The sequence below is a fragment of the Onychostoma macrolepis genome, chromosome 07, assembly GCF_012432095.1.
Source record: "Onychostoma macrolepis isolate SWU-2019 chromosome 07, ASM1243209v1, whole genome shotgun sequence".
Classification (NCBI taxonomy): Eukaryota; Metazoa; Chordata; class Actinopteri; order Cypriniformes; family Cyprinidae; genus Onychostoma; species Onychostoma macrolepis.
The window spans coordinates 19,127,251-19,147,367 of record NC_081161.1 but is presented as its reverse complement, the minus strand read 5'-3'; the positions used below and the strand labels follow the sequence as shown (position 1 = coordinate 19,147,367).

The 20,117-nt window shown below is 36.8% G+C and overlaps 1 protein-coding gene across 7 annotated transcripts in view; it reads left to right on the top strand.

Moving 5' to 3' along the window:
• b4galnt4b (beta-1,4-N-acetyl-galactosaminyl transferase 4b) overlaps nucleotides 1-20,117 on the top strand; it is a 99,456-nt gene that overhangs the window by 16,211 nt on the left and 63,128 nt on the right. For 5 of the 7 annotated variants that reach the window (XR_009272136.1, XM_058782654.1, XM_058782651.1 and 2 more), the window contains 2 exons: nucleotides 7,141-7,253; nucleotides 16,763-16,861. Coding sequence is in view for 6 of the 7 variants with exons in the window: in XM_058782654.1 (XP_058638637.1) it covers nucleotides 7,141-7,253; nucleotides 16,763-16,861 (212 nt within the window). In the remaining variant the exon portion in view is untranslated. Of the gene's footprint in view, nucleotides 1-3,736; nucleotides 3,855-7,140; nucleotides 7,254-16,762; nucleotides 16,862-20,117 lie in introns of those variants that run through there. The other 2 variants (XM_058782652.1, XM_058782653.1) reach the window with 2 other exon arrangements.

Sequence of the window (20,117 nt, the reverse complement as noted above, 5' to 3'; positions counted from 1 at the left end):
TGTAATTCTTCAGGACGCCTTGCTGCATAGGCTGCAGAGATAGATTAGTTTTCAATTACCTGTGTGTAGTGAAGCCTAAAAGCTGGACTAGCCTCTTCGTCATAGCTGTTAGGGCTATTTAAAGCTCCACATATGAGATTTTGCTGATTCTGAAACTCTGAAGTGTCTGTAGAACTGCTGTGACAGATCTAAGGTTTTTTGGAAGTGGGCATTTCAGTTGAGTATTTTATATATTACTTCAGAGTGCTGCACTAATGTACTTGAGAAAGTTATGTAAAGATATTATTGGCAAAAAGCAGAAACACGCTACTGGAGAGGTTAATGCTAATTAGAAACACTTGAATTATTGATTGATTTGTTTATAGTTGCAATTAGGAAAATATCTGTGCATTCAGTCTTACAGTTTAAGGTTTAAAATTAAAATCTGTTTATTTCTGCATGCATGAAAGTGACATTTTAGTTTTGATATGTGAGTGTGTGTGTGTTATTAAGTTTGGGGTTTTACTATTTTTTGTTATGTTTCTGAAAGAAGTCTCTTATGCTCACCAAGCTTGCATTTAATTGATCAAAATACAGTAAAAACAGAAAGATCTTTTATTATTAAAATTTTTAGTGATTAAAATCTATTTTACTATGTTTTAAAATGTAAGATATTCTTGTGATGGCAAAGGTGAATTTTCAGCAGCCATTACTCCAGTCATGAAACATTTTATCAATGTTAAAAACAGCTGTGCTGCTTAATATTTTTTGTGGAAACAGATGCCTTTTTTTCGTGACTCTTTCATTAATAGAAAGTTCAAAATAACAGAATTTATTAGAAATAGAAAACTTTGTAACATTTGTCAATTTACTACATCCCTGCTGAATAAAAGTATTCTTTTTTTTTTTTTTTCAAATCCCCCAAAATAGCCTATACATATTTGTATAGTTGTATATAAGAACCCCAAATACATACAACATTTCCATGCTTATACTGTAAGGTTTTTTTGTCTTCGTTTGCGTGGAATTGATGTTTTGTTAGATTCAAGCATGAAGACATGAATGCTCACACTACTGCTGATTGCTGTTCTGCCTCCACTGTGAAAACCCACTGTGCAGGGAAGCACGACTGCTTGTGTATGTGGGTTTCATGATGCAGAAGATAAAATGCCTGCCAAAACTCAATTGTCTAGTTTCCTGTCCCGCAGCTATAGACACTCTTTTACCCTTTCGACAACAGCACCACTCCCAAGCCCCTCCATCTGAACAAATAGAACTTCACCAGATGCATCTTAAGCCTCGCCTCAGACCAAACTGTTCAGCTGATGGCAATTCTCCATTTCAAATCTTTTTAATTCAGCTTAATCCGTGACGGCAAACTCATACTCACAGACACTGAGGAGAACTCACTTCTATAAACAGACAAAAAGATCAACAGCTTCACAGTCACATAAATAAATCAATGTTTTGTGTTCAAGGTCAAAACTAAGATCAGTACAAATGTCCCTCAAACACTTTTTCTTTACTCCCTACCTTTTGTCTTTTTGTGTGAAAAGATGGTGACAAATCAAGCCTTCCCATCAGCCATCTGTCCAGATAAACGGAGCATTATTGGTGGCAACATGCTGCATTTTTGTGTTCTGCTGTGAATCAGTGCACATAAGAGTCAAGGAACAAATGACCAAAAAATGAAGGAATTACCATGTAGTACCAGTCATATCTGTGGACAAGGATGTTACTTGAAATAGATCAAGGTGAAATATGTCTTATTATCTGTCTTATCTTCACCAGCTGTGCTGATATTATATATTCTGTCAGAAGACTAGAGAAATCTCAGATGGTTTGGTTTGTGCCTCAGAGATGCTTCAGTTTCTCCATTAATGCACATGATAGCACTCCCAGAGGAAAATGTTATTTCTCAGAGGTAGAGTCTCAATTATGTTTCATTTACGTGTCCACTGTATTAGATATTCCTATAAAATTCCTTGAGAAGGATATACACAAATGTTGAACTACAGTAATAGCATAGACTATCTATACAGTCCATGTGGATAACATAGCTCGGATTATTTGACTTTGAGACATTGGTAAGCGTACTGTATACCGGCTTAATGATTGGACTACGTTTTCTGTAATAACAGGTTATCATTTTACTGGGATATTTTCACATTCTTTATTCACACAGCTTCTCATTAACCTGCTCATCACATTTTTGGTTCCTCTGTCAATGACAATATGGCGGTTTGCAGAGAAATCACAGTGGTCAGGACCTCTTTTAAATGCAAGATGAGATGAGGCTTCCCTGAGTCTGAGTAACTATATTTTCTCTAGGGCAAATCAATGACATATAGAGAAAAGTGAGGTAAAACTTTTTTTTACTTAAGTTGTTCTCTAATAAAGGACAAATGAGATAGAAGTATAGATAATAAACCTAATTATATTTCTGGAAGTCTGCTATCTCCTGAAAATAGAAGAAAATATATTCAAACATAGAAATAGCTTCTAAAAAAGGTGACAAAACTAAGCTGTGTCATGTTGAAGGGTACAAATCATTGGGGAATATGTGAATAATTTACATTTCAAATAAAATGTAAACAATTAATTTAATTAATAGTTAATCTTTAACTAAGTAATTACACAGTTTTATAATTTACCAACATACATCATACTAGACTTATATTTTATGTGAAATAAAACTAATTTAATCTCCCTATCATAACAATTCATTTGACTTGTTGAAAAAAGTTTTAGTATTAAAAATTCTTTTCACTTCTTTCATATGCACCAGTCAACATAGGAGTCATGCGGTAGTCCTCCGCCTAGGGCGCCATCTCTTAGGGAGGCAATTTACCAAGTCAGTTTTGATGTTTTGAATACACTGTGCACTTGTGTAATTTGAACACAAGCCCTAGTAAAATTTTGCTTAAAATTATGTTGCCACCACCTCCTTTTAAGGGAGATGGCCGTATACCTACATGAGAAACATTTCACTAGCAATATTTCAGAAACCATGTCACTGTTTTACCCCTTTTTAAGAGATGCACTAGAAATACCTGATTCACGAATCATTCACTCTTTTGATTCTTTTTTATTTTTCTGCCAAACTTGTTAGAAAACATTCTGAATCATTGTCACACCTCACTCACAAGCTGAAGTGTTTTTGGTAGTTTGTTGTCCAATTAGTAAAACAACAATGGATGGAAACTTTATAACACAGAAAAAAGTGTGCACTGGTTAAAGCAGATTTTACTAAAGATTAATTGCAAGCAAACCTACGATTGCATCCTATCACTTTCCAGTGATAAAAAATATATTAAGATCAACACCTGCAACAGCAGCTTGAATCTTTACTGCAGGAAAACACATTTTCTAACAAAGATCATTAAAATAGTAACAGTTATTTTCTTGCAGCAGGGGAGTCATTGTTCAACCTTCACAGCCAATTTGTAATTTAACTAATTGAAGTTTCACAACCTTAAAGGTCCCATGACATGCTGCATTTTGGATGCTTTTATATAGGCCTAAGTGGTCCCTAGTACTGTATCTGAAGTCTCTTTCCCGAAATTCAGCCTTGGTGCAAATTTTCAGCCACTGCGAGCCAGTCCCACAACGAGCTTTCCTTAGGACGTGCCATTTCTGTGTCTGTAGCTTTAAATGCTAATGAGGAGGAGAGAGGCGGGGCAAGGTGGAGGGTGGGGGTGTGGCCTTAACCAGCTTGCGCTACCATGCGCTAATGTTGACAGTGGATGTATCGCAATGGCTCGTAGACACACAGTCATTCAAGCTTTTCAGTTTGACCCAGAATCTGATCCGGATGGAGAAGCACCAGATGAAGAAATTGCAACTCAGCGGCTACAGCAGGACGTCTCCGAATGGTTAGTTTAAAATATTGTGTCTGGATACGGTACTTTAGTTGGTTTGTTTGTGTTTGCTGTTACAGTTATTATCATGTAGCTAATGCTAGCCTACTTTGTTGGCTTTTCATGTTGCTCTGATTTGCTATGGTTCTAAAGCTGTATTAGCATCTATATCAGTAATCTTTGTAGTTTAGAGAAGACTGTTCTCTGGATCATTTTTTTAATGACAAAGTTGCCCATGTCCACGTACACTGAAGTCATGTTACACATGTTACACTTCATAGGCTCGGTTGAAGGAACTAAAAAAATACTTCGGTGTTCATTTGTACATCCAAACACTGAGCAACTGTCATGCTTTGCTCATTTGCAAGCCATGATGTCTCTCGAGAAAAAAAAAAACATTGCGCTTGCCTCACACGGTAGTAGCTCATTTTCTTATGGGTGGGCAAAGCAGAGAAAGGGGAGGTAACTTTTCCCCGTATGACGACATAAAGGGAAGATTCCAGATTGGGCTATCTGAGCTTTCATTTTCTCAAAGGAGAAGCAGGATACCCAGGGCTCGGTTTACATCTATCGCCATTTCTAGCCATTGGGGGACCATAGGCAGGCTAGGGGAACTCATAATAATGTTAAAAAGCCTCATAAAGTGAAATTTTCATGCCATGGGACCTTTAAGTACACAGAACATATTTCGTGTCAAGACAGATGTGACTGACAGACTTTATGTTCAGTAATCACTGAAAGTGTCAGAGCATTTGAATTAACATTCAGTCACTGAATTAACATTTAATAACTGAATGTTATGTCAACTGATCTGACGCATTCGGTGATTCATTCAGTGAAAGGATTCGCCTGATCCAATACAGTAACATACTTTTGTTTTGTTTTTTTGCCATTCATAGCACTGAAAAATCATTGGCAATGGAAAAGAAAACCAAAACTACAGTACCATGGCATGTTATTTTGACATGAACATCAGAATACTATGTAAATACCAAGGTACAATTTTCTAAAAGTTTAAATGGCTTTTTGTGCCTATGCCATATTTTGTGAGGATAATCATGCAGTGTTTTACATTTTTGTAGATACATGAAACAGGTTTTTATTAGCATTGGTCTCATAAGCCTTTTATAATCATCTGTCAGTCTTCAGATTCTCTCTGACTCATTTAAGTGGTCTTTGTCATTTGTCTAGCAATACTGTAATCATTGCTGTTCTCACCATAATAGATGTGTCACGGTTATGCTACTGTGCTGGAGCAAGGAACGTAGAGCATGCAGGAGAATTGCGATAAACGAACTTTAATCTTCTTACACAGGGATACAAGACAGGCAGGAACACACGTAGCACTCATTGACATACAATACCGGTCATTAGACTCAGGGACACACAGGGCTTAAATAATCAAACTAAAAGAGAACAGGAAACAGGAAACTCCAAATATGGGCACAAGAGGGAGGGAAACACAAGACGCCTGACAAGATGCCTTCAGGTCTGAAATATTTTTTGCATCTGTTTCGGCCTCACTCATGCTTTTATGTCTGTGTAGTTCATCTCAACCTGAAGAGTGTTTGGAGGAATGGGACAGGTTTTATCCTGGTGAGCCCACTTAAAGAGACTCTTTTCACCAGGTGTAGTTTGCCTTGATTAAACACTGCTCTCAAGGAGAAGACAAAGCCTCTGAATGCTAAGAGTGTTCTTGAGGATTCAAAGATGGCAGACAGTAGCTAGAAACCGGTGTGTTCATTCACACATAATTTAAGACTGTTATGTAATGTCTGTAAAAAAGTTTCTGCTACACTTTCCGCTGGTTTGATTTGTAGAGTCAATATATTTAATTTACATCGTAAATATTCAGAGATGCGAGATTTAATGAATTTTTGAAGTATGTGTTTGGAATTGAACTCTCCAGTTGGAGATGGATACTCTCACAGAACAGGCCTATAGATTAAAAAGCCTCATTCATTTGAGAGAGAATTGAATTTTTGAAATCCTAAGACCCAGATGCATACAAAATTGTATATGCTTTTTTCAAGTTTATTTGTATAGCGCTTTTTACGATACAATCGTTGCAAAGCAGCTTTACAGGAAATTAAGTTTCTACTATATATATATGCATACACATACGCACACATGCACATATATATATACATACATATACACATAAACACAGAAGAAACCCAATATATTTAAGTTATGACAGACTTAACTTGGCAACTTAACTTGGTTTTTTGATGAAAGTAAAATGAGAAAATATAAAATATTATTCTGATCCTGTCTGGTATGCTGCTTTCTTTGAATAGGTGGTCGAATTGATAGCAGTCATCATCCTTAACCTTTGAGGGGTGATTGATCCTAACTCTTTTGATTCTCTGCCAAGTGGTATAACAATGGGAGTTATTTGTGTTCTTAACCATGCTGTCTGCTCAGGTGTCAAGGTCCTTAAATGCAGGCTTTTGTAAAGTCAGTATAGGGAGACATTGTGTACAGTAGCTACTGCATGATGTCTCATCATGGCACAGTTTATGCAAGGACAACAGATTTGTTTTGTAAGTATCTCTTATATAATTAAACAGTATTGTCTCTCCAACAGCCCTCAGGATCAAACTACAAACCTTCTGTGAACTTCTCACAGTTCTGTGACCTTCATGCCAAAACCACTGCTTAAGAAGTGGGATGGAAAAATATGCCATGTCTCCGGCAATAAAAAGAAAGCAACTGACTTCTTGAAATGTTTGATGTTCTCCCATGTTGCTACTGCATTGGTTTTGCAGAATCCTCTATCAATGCTGACACTGACAACCTTTCAGGCTCCTCAGACTTCAACTTGTGAAACCACCTATTATTCACATGAAAAGATTTTCAATGGAAGAAATTAGAGAAAAAAGGGGATGCTTTATCGGTCTTCCATCTGCCAGCCTGTAATCTTGTTAGTGCCAGATGCAGTGGGACAGGCACCCTGCTCCTTGGATGATAAAATGGCATCCAGTCTCCCAATTTTCCTCTGCTTTCTTTTTCTTTAGAGCCTCAAGATTGAGAGTTTTATATTTGCGGTGCTTTTTCGTTATTCGTGCCCTGTCTTCTCCATAATTCACCTGATTTTGCATACTTCTCTCTTTCTCTCTCTCTCTCTCTCTCTCTCTCTCTTGTTCGTGTTTTTAAATATTTTTTAATTCATTTAATTTGAAAATTTGAAAGAAAAAAAAAAATTAACATTTTTTTTAACAAATGCATGCACTGTGTACTTTTTTTTCTAAACACTAAAATGTGTTTGTTAGTTTTTTTGTTTTGTTTTTTCCCACAGATATGGAGAGGCAGGCAGACGGGATGGGGTCCAGTCATAAGAAACACCTCCCCTCATCTCTCATCCCCTTTGAGCATGAGGATGCTGCTGAAAGTCAGGAGGAGGGCTTGGGGGTGAGTGAGCTGTTTTATATCATAATCAACCGATTTTCAAGTATTAAGGTGAAAGTAGTTACACTTGGCTTTGATATATTAGTTGATGTGTGCTGTTTGATGTGCTATGCTTTTAAAAGTAAAAGTAAGAGTGTTGTGTATATCTACCCAGCAGGATTTGCCCTGTTCACAATATCCCTTTAAAAAAAATGCTCTCTAAATGAGGGTTTTGACTAATTCCATGCCAGTGGATTGTTGACATCCATGCATAATATAATCTCTTTTTCTCAGTGCCCCCGTGGGGATCCAGGCATGTAACTGGCTCAAGGGATGAGTCTCATTAAAAATAACAGTACTCTCATATACCAGCACGATACATTTAAATTTCTTGTTTTGTTCTGGCACTTGTATCTCTTTTAAAGTCCCATGAAATTAGAAGTTTTTGGCTTTTATTATAAATATGTTATCCCTCGTGCTCCAAAACAGAAAATGTATGCATTCAAAATCTCTCTCTTGTGCGTGCTCCAGAGAGCCTATTACATGAAATGAATGCTTACAGTGTTCCGGATAATGACGAAAGAGCCATTCTGTTCTGTAATGTCAATGTGTCATGTAAATAAAAGGCATCAATTCAAACTTCAGTCTCACAAACATATTTGATATTTTGAGCCGATTTTAGAACATATTGTTTTCATTTGTCACACTTCTTGAGTTTGCTCTGATTGGAACGACTTTAAAGTCTGGTAGTGTATGATCCTCAGTCGTTTAGTGTGTGACGTTTAGTGTATGTTTTCTTCTGTAGCTATTTACAAAATAGGTAAGTCTAGCTAATGCCTAGCATTTTAAAATCTGTTGAGATTTTAAAAGTTGTGCAGTGTATTCCAGCCTTAAGGGTTGTGAGTTATATCTGTGTATTGTAATAACTTCATGTAAAGGATGACATTTTAAACCCTACAGAGCTCATTTATATTTAACTCTATATGACTCTCAAGTCACATAGAGTGTAGTTTCTTAAAGTTCAGTCACATTCAGGATTTTGAGCAAATGGACATGAAGGAATAGAAATTGGTGGTTTGAGGTGGCTGTGGAGGTCTAACCTGATTTAGGGGTTCTGTGTATCTTTGTCAGCAATAAGATGATTTTAATCATAGTGAGGCTTTTATGAGCCCTTGAGGGAAAAGTACTACTCAGCCTTTCCTTTAACCCCACTTTGGCATGGGAAATAATTAATTATATGATTTGTGTGTGTGTGTGTGTGTGTGTGTGTGTGTGTGTGTGTGTTTAACGCATATGCCTAGTTTGTACAATTCGTTCTCCAGCAACACATGTGCCTTCCTGCAGGATTTTAGCTTAGGCTCTTTGCCGTCAGCTTACTGTCTGTCCCTGTAGCTTTGACATGCTAACTACATGAGCTAGCCATGTTCAGACACGCACTTCTTTGTCAGGCAAGGCAGAAGATGGCAATAAAGCTTCAGAAAGTCAATACATTTACATTTAAAGGAATAGTTCACATAAAAATAAACATTTGCTGGATATTTACTTACCCTCAGGTTGTCCAAGATGTAGATGAGTTTGTTTCTTCACCAGAACAGATTTAAAGAAATTTAGCACTTGCTCACCAGTGGATCCTCTGCAGTGAATGGGTGCCGTCAGAATGAGAGTGTACAGCAAATCCATCAAAAAGACATTTTTAACTTCAAACCATTGCTTCTAGCTAAAATATTCTGTCCATAATATTGCTTTCTGTAGTGAAAAAACTGTATTGTCCAAATCAGGAGTGAAATATGCACAGATCAAGCACTGTTTACAAGTGAAAATAGTTCTAAATAAATATGATGATGGATTTTATTGTGAACAGGGGATGGGCTTTTTTACTGGAGGAAGAGTTATGGATTCTGGACTCTTATTTTGGCCAGGAGCGACAGTTTGAAGTTAAAGCGGCTTAATGATGGATTTTTATTCCTTACAAACATGCAGCTTTTTACTTCACAAGACATTAATTGATGGGCTGGAGTCATGTAGATTACTTTTGGATTACAGTGATTTTTTTATCAGCTGTTTGAACTCTCATTTCGACGGCACCCATTCACTAACGAGGATCCATTGGATGAGCAAGTGATGTAATGTTAAACTTCTCCAAATCTGTTCCAATGAAGAAACAAACTCATCTACATCTTGGATTGTCATTTTTGGGTAAATTAACCTTTTTAATCTTGTGGTAGTTTCACAGCGCAATACTGAAGCACAGCTCCACATCCTGAAATATAATTCAGTGATATTTAGGCTGACTTACAATGAGGAAAATGTGGGTGAAGCACCTTGTGCGCAGCAGCAGTAGGTGAATGTAAATCTGCCCATCTGGATGCCACCATTAGCTGATCTGCTCGCTCCAGAATAACACATGGCTGGGATAGCAACAGAGAGTTGCAAAGCTAATTTTGGGAGGAGCAAAGGAGAAGCCAGTGGGAAATATCTGGGACAGCTGAACCTGAGTATTGAGCTGGGTTTTGTGTTTTGTTTAACCTCAAAAGGAAAACATTCAAAACGAGACAAATGTAGACAGAATGAGGTAGCAAGAAATGTGTTAGTCCAAACAGACAAATCCCCACATACAGTACACTGTGTAGTCCTTTATGGTTCTTTTGTCTTTCTGTATTTTATAACGGTCTGTCCTCTCCTGAAGAATGCCATCAGGGACATTTGTCACATTGATTTTTACTAGTCTTCTGCACCCATGATTGATTTTCTAACCATGATTAATACAACCCCTTGCTGTGCACTGCTCTGCTTGGGGCCACAAATAAGTCTTGCCTTTGCTTTGTTATTCTAAACCCTCAAGTCATTTTTAAATCATATTTTGACCATAGTATATTTACTTATCTTTTACATTGTGTCATTTGCAGTTTTTGAAAATGTTATTTCCTTCTCGGTGCTCAAAAAAGTTTTGGGCGCATTTGTTAAAGTCAACTCGTGCACACCGCAGGACGAGCCTAAATTGGTTTCTGCAGACCTGCAGGTGGTAATCTCAGTGCCTGATGGGTCTTTGCAGTCCTCTTTCTCCACGTTCTAGTGGTATAAGGGGGTAAGAGTTTGATCTAGACAGGCTTAGCAGAACTTTTGTTGACAAGATTACAGAAATCCCACTTTGAAAAGCTCTCGTAGCAGACCTCGCTGAGCCCACTGGAATAACACGAAAAGAGATGGATCTAACAGTTATGTCTTGGGGTTTGCCAGAGCCCTGAAGAGGAATTTTAGGGTGTGAGAGATGTCTCAACAGATATATCCTTAATATAATTTTTTTTTTTTGGTCCAGCCTTTGGGCATTATTTCAGAACAACAACAGAAGGAGCCTCAGTGGACCGCTAGTCCCCATAGCTCAGTGAAAGATTATTTCTACTGTGAAAACTCATATCATTGTACTTTTGAGCCCCCTGAGGGTGATATGAAGGCATAACCGGATCATTACAAGACCAACAATATTCCCATTGAAATGTACTTGCTGTGATGTCATACATCTTGGTCATTGAAAGCACTTGGAAGACTGATTATGTTTGCTTAGACCATTTTATATCCCTCTAATTCAATTTAATGCATAGTTATAAAGATATTGAATGAAACCAAGACATCAACATAATATTCTGCTTAATTCACTTACAGCTTAGCAAGTGTGTGTTTCATATTCTGTGTAAAGACCACTCAGAATCACTTCTTTTGATAAATAGTGCATAGAAAAAGAAACTGTAAAATTGTATATTATTTACTGTAAAAAAAAATCATGCCAGAAGTTTCTTGGTGTAATAATTAAAGATGCAATAAAGATAAAGATGCTTCCAGTATGGAAGATTTTATTTATTTATTTATTTTTGTTAAAAATAACAAATATGTATTATTGAGAAAGTAAGAAAAAGAAAGTGTCCTTCCTGATTTACAACTACAAACTTGAGCTGTGGGGTCAGATCTCGTGGGAAAAATCAGTTTCACATCATTTACCTTTGCATAATTACGCCGAAAGACATTTCTTTTAAAATCATCACATTCATTCATGATAAAATGATGAGTTGAGGTCCAACTCACATAATCACCAAAAGTACACCTCTTCCATATTACAGTTTTAATTAAACAACATAAAATCTCAGATGAAACTGATAACAACAAAAAAGTAAACAATTAAAATATAATGAAAACGATCTTTAGAGACTTCTGGGAAGGTGACTAATTTTTACAAATGTTTTAATTGTTTACATTGTCTTAATGAATACAATATACATTTCAATATACAATAGTAGTGCTTTTAACTTCTGAAAACCATAGAATCTATACTGTAGAATTACAGTAAAGTTATATTGTTCCATTATATATTTTGTTCATTGTACATGGTATGGTTACTTACTGTTGATCCATTAATAAGTTTTTACAATAGAAGTTTGACATCATTTTTCTGTTAAAATTGCAAACATTTTTGACTGTTCACATTTCCTGTGAAAATTCAGGCATCAAGTCATTCTTTAAAAATATATTAGTATTTTTAGATCAAACATCCTACAAGAGCTTGTAAGTTGTAAGTCTCTCAGGTAAGTTTTGAAAGAGTGCTATCCTGCTGTGAGATTTTGCAGAGCTGTACTCAGATCATTCAAAGAGTAGCGCTACAGTGAGTCTGCTTTTTCTCTAGTATCTGAAGACTGGCAGGTTGAGTTGTGTGATCAGGGTCAGTGTTTTGTGTGTGTGTGTATGGAGGCACAAATAGGTGAACACTGCATGTGCATTTGTTCTTTAGATGTGTTCTCTCTTTTTGAATTTTTTTTGTGTTGGGAAGACTTGGGAAGTTGTCGTCTTCATGTTAAAACAGTTCTGAGAACATAGCATGCATAAATGTGTTAGCAGCAAAAATAAAACTTTAAGCAGAGTGAAAAAAAGTTGTGCGGTTGACTAAAATTACACTTAAAATACAAGAAGAAAGATCACGTCTGTTGTTTATGTCAAACGTATTGCTCCTCTGTCATTTACATCACCAAATGGAGCTCTTGCGAAAGTAATCACTGGTGACAAACGTTATTTAACAGCAGACAGATATCAGCTGTCAGGATGCAAACCACTGTAGGGTGAGTTTTTCTTCCTCATCCTATAGTCACTCTTTAGTGATCTGTGCTCTGGGGACAGATCAATGCATTGGCATGCAGACTGTGGTGAAAGCCTCCAGGCTGCAGGAGAGTTCAAATGAAAGATGGAATAACATTAAAAGGTGAGATCAGAACAGACTCCCTGTACACCACCATGACTACGGGCAAAGCAGCCGTGCCTGTTTATTTATAGACCCGCTTTTCTAAACCCCTATGTTGCTTTACAATCAGGATATGTCACAGTTTTAGGACGGTTTTCACAGGGTTGAACAAACATGTCGTAGAATTTTTTATTTTGGTGTGAAACTATTTGATCCATTTTAGATTCAGCTTTTTTAAACAAAGTTATGAAATAATTTTAAATGAAGTATGTAGATGTGATGGTTGAATTGTTTTCAGCTGTCATATAAAAAAGATGAGTTCAAAGCATGTGGCATTGGGAGTGGAGCAGAGAGAATATGCACTACCCATAATTTTCGGGTTTGGAATTACTGTTGCATCTATGTATTGCTGAAATCAAAATCATGTCACATTGCATAATTTTGTTTTTATTATTATTTAATGATGCACATACACATGGCAACTGCATAGTATAAACTACCATTCAAAGGTTTGGAGTCTCTTGCTCACCAAGACTGCATTTATTATATGCAATATTGTGAAATATTATCACAATTTTAAATAAGTCATGTATTTTAAAATGTAAATTATTCCTGCAATGGCAAAGCTGAATTTTCAGCATCCATTACTCCTGTCTTCAGTGTGACAGGATCCTTCAGAAATCATTGTTATATACTGATTTGGTGCTCAAGAAACATTTCTTATAATTATCTTTTTTCTTATTTCTAAGTGCTGCTTAATATTTTGGTGGAAACTATAATAGATTTTTTTTTTCTATAATAGATTTGGTGGATAAAAACAGCATTTATTTAAATAGAAACATTTGTAACTTTCTAACATTGTCTTCACTCTTGTTTTTGATCAATTTAATGTATCATTGCTAAATAAAAGTATTAAAAAAATCTTTTGATGTAAAATTTTTGAATGGTAGTGTATCTACTTTTTACAAATGTGACTGATTTATGTCTTGTTCACTCATTACAGACATTGCCATCTTGTGTTTTCTTTAGTTTTTCTACTCTTGTAGTTTGTCTGCTCTACTTAAAAATAAATAAATAAATAAAACATCAGTTTGTCAGAAATTGTAATGACAAGTAGGACAAAGTTTACCCACAGAACATTAGAAAGGAGCTTTCAAAAAGTTTCCCAATTATATGTCCACCTTTTTCTTCAGTTTCTGTCCTTTGAGTCTCTATCCTCCTCCTCTCCTGTTATCCTCATATGCACTCTTTTGTAGCGGAGCTATTCGATCGTGACTGAATGTCAGTAAAACATGCTCCTACTGTCATACTCCGATTCGTCTGCGTCTGTGTCCCCTGATTAATGGCAGGGAAAACGCAAATTGAAAGCCATCGTCTCTTGCGGATGAACATCTCTATGTGTATAGTCCCCAGCAAACAAAATAATGATGATGATTGCCGGTAATCCCCCCACCCCCTTATATCGTCTGTCACAGCTCACAATAAATAAGCATTGTCTCTTCTCGCCCCGTTCTGCCTTGCTAATGTAAATAAGGAGAATTCATTAACCTTGCTGATAGTCCTAGGATCTGTTTCCAGGGTGTTGGTGGGAGCCATCTGGTTATCATTGCTGTCTTGTCAGAGAGCGGAGAGGAGATCCAGAGCTCGTTTATTTATGAGATCTGCCCTCGGTCTTACGATGAGGTCAGATCTACCAAACACTTAGACAGCAGTGGGTTGCACCGGGCTTGCAGAACAGCAGGGAGGCCGATCGCTTGGATGCCATTAGCCGGGATGAAGCCTTCCTTCTGGACTGCATGACAGGGGCACGTAGCTTAATTGGGATAGATGAGCTTTTAGGCTTGTCTTCATTATTTTCTTTAGCTGAAAGTGACTTTAATTTGTCTTGAAGCTGATGCAGACTGAATACTGTACTACAATTCTCTGTTATGTCTATAGCACCAAACAGACAGTGTGATCAGTGCAGACCAATTACAGAACAAAACATACAGCACCACTAGTGTAGGCTGATTCCCGAATGAATGACTCGGAGTTCACATACCAACTAACTGTGAGGCTTAAAGAGGTCATGAACTGAGATATCATAATTCCTGTTGACATATAAGAGGTCACTGTACTTTAAAAACTTCCTGTAAGTTTAAAAACTCAAAACTATCTTGGTAGTCTAAAAACAGTTTATTGGAGCCAATCTGCCAAAACGACAGGTTGTGAAATATGCCATTTCCTAACCCCTTTCACACATACAGCCTTTACTGGTAAATTACCGTTATGTGTGAACTGGACCTTTTCAAAAATACCAGTAAATTCGTTCCGGCAATTTACCGATATGAGAAGTTGTAACATTATTAATAAATTACCGGTAATCTGCTCTGTGTGAAGATTACCGGTATGACAAAGTACGAGTAACATTCTGACGCAGATGACGCATTTACTCCGTGCTGTGTAGTTCGGTTTGAAGTCATCTGATACGATGTCTCTGGGCCAAAAGCAGCTGCATGAATGTGAACGTTTGACACAAAAATGAAAACAACAAAAACACTGAACGCGTATACCCTTCTGTGTTTACTAACACAACACCGGGAGGTGCAGTCGTTTAGAGGTCATTTCTGGTTAATGATGTCGACAGAATTTACTGGTAATTTGAAACCAATGTGTGAATGGTGCTTTACCAGTAAAAAGACGGAATGTCATTGCCTGTGTGAGGAGCGCATTTTTGTATTTACCTGTAAAGTCATTCTGGTAATTTTACGGCAATTTGCTGGTATTACTGTGTGAAAGGGGCTTATGACGTAATAGTCTGATTAAACACTGCCTTCGCTTCACTTAGGCATGAAATCATTAAAAATGCCTTTTAGGGGATTAGAATAATTTCTTAAGGATCAAGTGACATTGATGACTGGAGTAATGGCTCAGTATTACTGTTTTACTGTATTTTTTTTTTTATCAAGTAAAGATTTCTTGAAAAACATAAACTTACCAATCCCAAACTTTTCAACTGTAGTTGTTACCACATTTTTGTTGTATTAGTATTGTTCTTTAGTATAGAAACAATTTGCATTGGATTGCATTTACAGTAAGCCACCTAATAAAGTTGTTAAAAAGTCTGTGTAAACATTTGCACAATACATTTTTAAAATGTATTCATAATTAAAGTTATCTCGTCATGAAATAACATTTTTTCCCGCTAAATATTTATTCCTTTCAACTCCTAAAAGAATTTTCAAAGGAAACATTATGGAACCAGAATACTTTTCTTTTTTTTATTATTCCCATCCCTAATATGCAAAGTGTGCGAATGTAGTTTGCCTTTTCAGCAGTACTGTAGTACAAATATCCCCATTCTAACAATTCATCAAACCTTTTTGTAGGCATCCATGAACTTACAATGTAGGTTGTGCAATTCATTAACCCCTACCCACTCAACATGACACAGACAGAAGTAAGAGCTTAAGTGCTTTTCCTGCTTTCAGCCCTTAATATCACAGTTTAATTCACAGGCAGTGCTTTTGAAGAAAGCTTGTGGTTGTTATTGCATTCTGGAACTCTTCCAGTCACTTTAAATGTGATTTGTAGTGGCTCTCAGCTGGATGGAAACATTTTGTGTAATGTCTAGAGTAGTTCTTCATGTGCTGCAGTCATTGTTTTGATGGGAACTCATTCGCAGTTCTATGTGGAGGATTAGAAGGACTGAGTGGGATTATACAGCCGACAGGAAAGTAAAAACTAAAAACCTGCACACATCCTGCTGAACCTTCTGTGAAGATTCATAAGAAATGTAGAGTAAACAAAAGCAAAGTGGTACATTATTTATATATATATATATATATATATATATATATATATATATATATGTATATATGTGTGTGTGTGTGTGATTTGTTCTTCAAACTGACATTTTCCAATGACACCTAATTTAGTCTCTATAAAAATTATTTGTGCTGAAAAGTGTATGCTGGTGAAGGGAACATGTGCATTGAGTAAATATTTTGTGTATAAGGTTTCAATTTAAATTAACTATATATTTATGTTTGTTTGAAGTATCTAAATGTTTAACAACAGCAGCAATTGTGTAACAGTTACACTTAAATAAAACTAAACACAACTGGACCTCATTCTAATTTAACGTCATTTGGTTGGTTAATTATTAAGTAAATAAAAGGACAAATATATCTTCAGTATCTGTATTGAATAATCTGTATTTTGGGGTGGTATGATTATAGTACGTAGCACAGCGCTGAGTGTTGCATGAAAATGTCTGTGAGGCATCTCTTTATGTAGGGTCACTGAGCACTCCTTGTTCCTGCTGTTTCAGGGGGAAGAGCTCAATGAATCTGCACAGGAGAGCCGTGCCAATGCTGAGATGCGCAGACTCCTTGCCCAGAAGTTCCTCAGGTTGCCATGGAAACCAGAGGTAAAACATGCCTTTATAGTGTTAGATACATACACTTTATTTTCCTACACAGAAGAAATGTGTAGGATAATGTGCGGTGGTTTGCATTCACTATTCTCCGATATTAAAACTGCTTTTATTTAACCCACATTGACAGTGTGCAATTTAGCTGTGAATCTCTCACTCTCTCTCTTTGAGTGTGATTTCCTTGGGGAGACACATCCTCCCATAGATCAGCATCCCTCCAGGAATCGTGCTAAAATTACATGAACAGGTGGCCGAAAAGACGAGAGAACAACAGGCGCTGTATTGATGATGAACCAGCCGGTTCTGCTTAGCCCTTCTATATTGTTCCAGATATAAACTAATTAGACACCCACAAACACCTGAATATCAGGAATTAACACTCTGGCATTAACGCTAACAACCGACTATTAGTAGTATTACAGTCCTCTCATTGTAGGAACAGATCTTACCAAGCTGCTGAGATTTTTTACTCCAAGAGGCGACTATTTTTGCATTTGACTTCTAGCTTAAATCATCAGAGGATTTGAGGTGACTTTTGTAATTTAAATTAATTTCTCAGTGGTTTTGTCAGTGAGAGCTGAAGTCAATGGCATCGTCTGAGCCAGAAGCTCACATAGAACCTACCAGAAGCCTTATGGCCATTCAAACTGAGCCAGTGGATTTTAAATGGATTAAATTCGTATTTTTGAAAGTGAATTAATATAATTATTGTTAATTAGTATAAATGTTGTCATCTAAAATGATGTTGCAGAAATCACAAAATGTCAAATCTGCTCCTTTCTATACAGGGACAGTTCATGGTGATTGCTGATGTCTAGTTCAACTGTATCTGTCTTACTTAGAACCTTTGAAGGTGTTATTTCTTTCCACGTGAGCCAGGACTGCCACAAGTGCCTTCTCAAAAAATTTCTAAAAAATAAAAATAAAGATAATAATAATAAAATAAATAAATAAAATAAACTTAGAATTGAATCTCTTTCATACTAAAAGCAGGTGTCTTTCCAGTATTTACTCCATTAGAAAACATTAATTATCTGGTTTGTAATTATTCAAACAGCCCTGTGAAATAAGACTTTTAAATATTTAAAAAGGTCATATTATAACATATATTTTATTTTGTTTTATTTGTTCCTCATTTGCAAGTCGCTTTGGATAAATAATGAAGTGACGTTTTCTTGCAATAGTTTTGCCTATTTAAATATATACTACTGTTAAAAACTTTGGGGTCAATTTTTTTGTACTTTAATTCAGTAAGGATTTGTCACAGTAGTGTGTGTATGAATCCACAAGAAAATGAGATGCATTAGACTTTACTGAAACTACTGAAAAGAACACCACAAACCATCAATGTTAACGCAAGACCTTTAACTGAGGGCTTACATACTCAGGGAATGATAATCAAAGAAACAGGGAACAGGTATGTACTAATCAGAAACCATAGTGACAAATGAGAACTCAGCCGTATGGAGTCGAGGATATGTAGAACCAGGGTGACACGTAAGGCCTGCAGGGCTAAGGTGGAGCCACAGGCACGCATGACTGAGGTGGAGATGTGGGCTTGGCAGACCAGGAACGAGTCAGTATGACCAAGGACAATGCTATAACTAGAGGGAAGGAGGAGCCTTGCAGAGCCAGAGGGGTGGAAGGTTGAGGCACAGCTAGAGACTTGTAAGTCTAAGGCAGAGCCAGAGTGTCAAGGGAGCTCAGCGGAGCCTGGGGGATGACAAACCATGGTGGAACCAAGGGAAACGGCTTGGAGGCTTAAGGTGCAACTGAGGGATCCACAGACCAAGGTAGAGCTGACGACTGGGAAGCCCAAGGTGGATCCACACAGAGGATCTGTATTGAACAAAGTCTCAGTTTGGCTATGTCATTCTTGCCTTACTCTTAATGTGAATAAAACTGTGGGAATGTATTTATCGATCAAGAAAGCTGATTAGCGTTGTCCAGATATTTTAGTTAAAGGAGAGGTAATAAATATTGTTGAGCATTTTAAATATTTGGGTATGATTATGGATTCCTGACTTAAATTAAAAAAAAAAAAAAAAACATATTAAAAAGGTCTCTAAAAGTACTAGAGCAAGCTTGATGATCTTCAGGAATATTAGGCACCAGTTACCTGTGGATGCTGCTAAACTTATATGCATATAGTGATCCTCCCTCATTTATCTAACTGTGCTACAAGTTGGTCTCATACAAGTATAACTACGTTAAAACCATTATATACTATTTATAAACGAGCTGTGAAAATTTTAGTTAAAAAGCCAAGGAGTTATTATCTGTCAGACTTTGTCTCTACGTCTTGTGTTTCCCCTCCTCTCGTGTCCTTATTTGGAGTTCCTGTCCTAGTTTAGTGTTAATTAGTCCCCAGCCCTGTGTAGTTAATTATCTGGTCTCCCCAGAGTTCTTAAGCCCTGTGTTTCCTGGTCTCAGCGTTCGGTCTTGTATTGTCATAGTACAGTCATGTAATGTCAGTAGATTGTTCCGTTATTGTTAATAAAGTCATTTGTTCCGAAGCTCCACGTTTCCCTGGCGCCAACGACACATGATGTCATCATTGCAATATTCTTAACATTTTTTTTTTTTTTTTTTTCTTTTTTTTTTGCTGATGTGTGTTTGATGTACAAACTATTTCATGATCTTGCCCCACCACCTCTTAAACAATGTGTGACTTTCTGTAAGGACAATATCAGGCAGACTAGATCATCAGTTAGAGGTGACTGTTCAACTAAATTTAAGAAAACTGTTTTTGGACAATCAGCTTTTTCAGAGCAGCAGAAAGATGGAATTTAATACCTGTTTACATTAGAGTGTGTACAACATTTAGTATTTTAAAACTACGCTTAAAGTATGACTTAAGGAAAAACAAATATGTGATCAATGGCTTGACTTTTTAATTTAATGGAGTACGATGTGATATTGTATGTGTTGTATGTATTGTATTGTTTGTGACTGAATTTTGTAATTTTGTAACAACATCCTGCCCAGGGACTGCAGATGAAAATTCGCTTTAGAGCTAACTCTGGCACAACACTTTTGTTGTGCATTGTCCCTGTATAAATAAACTAAACTAAACTAAACCATTGGATAAGCCAAGGAGCTGATGGGAGACAGCGCAGCGAGGCCGAGAAACAGGATGGCTTTGGCCGAGGAGGAGGGCGATTGGGTAGGACCATTTGCAATGATTTAGACTTGAGAGCTGGGCAAAGCCAATAGCGATGAAGGTGACTTGTTGCTGGACAACAAAGGT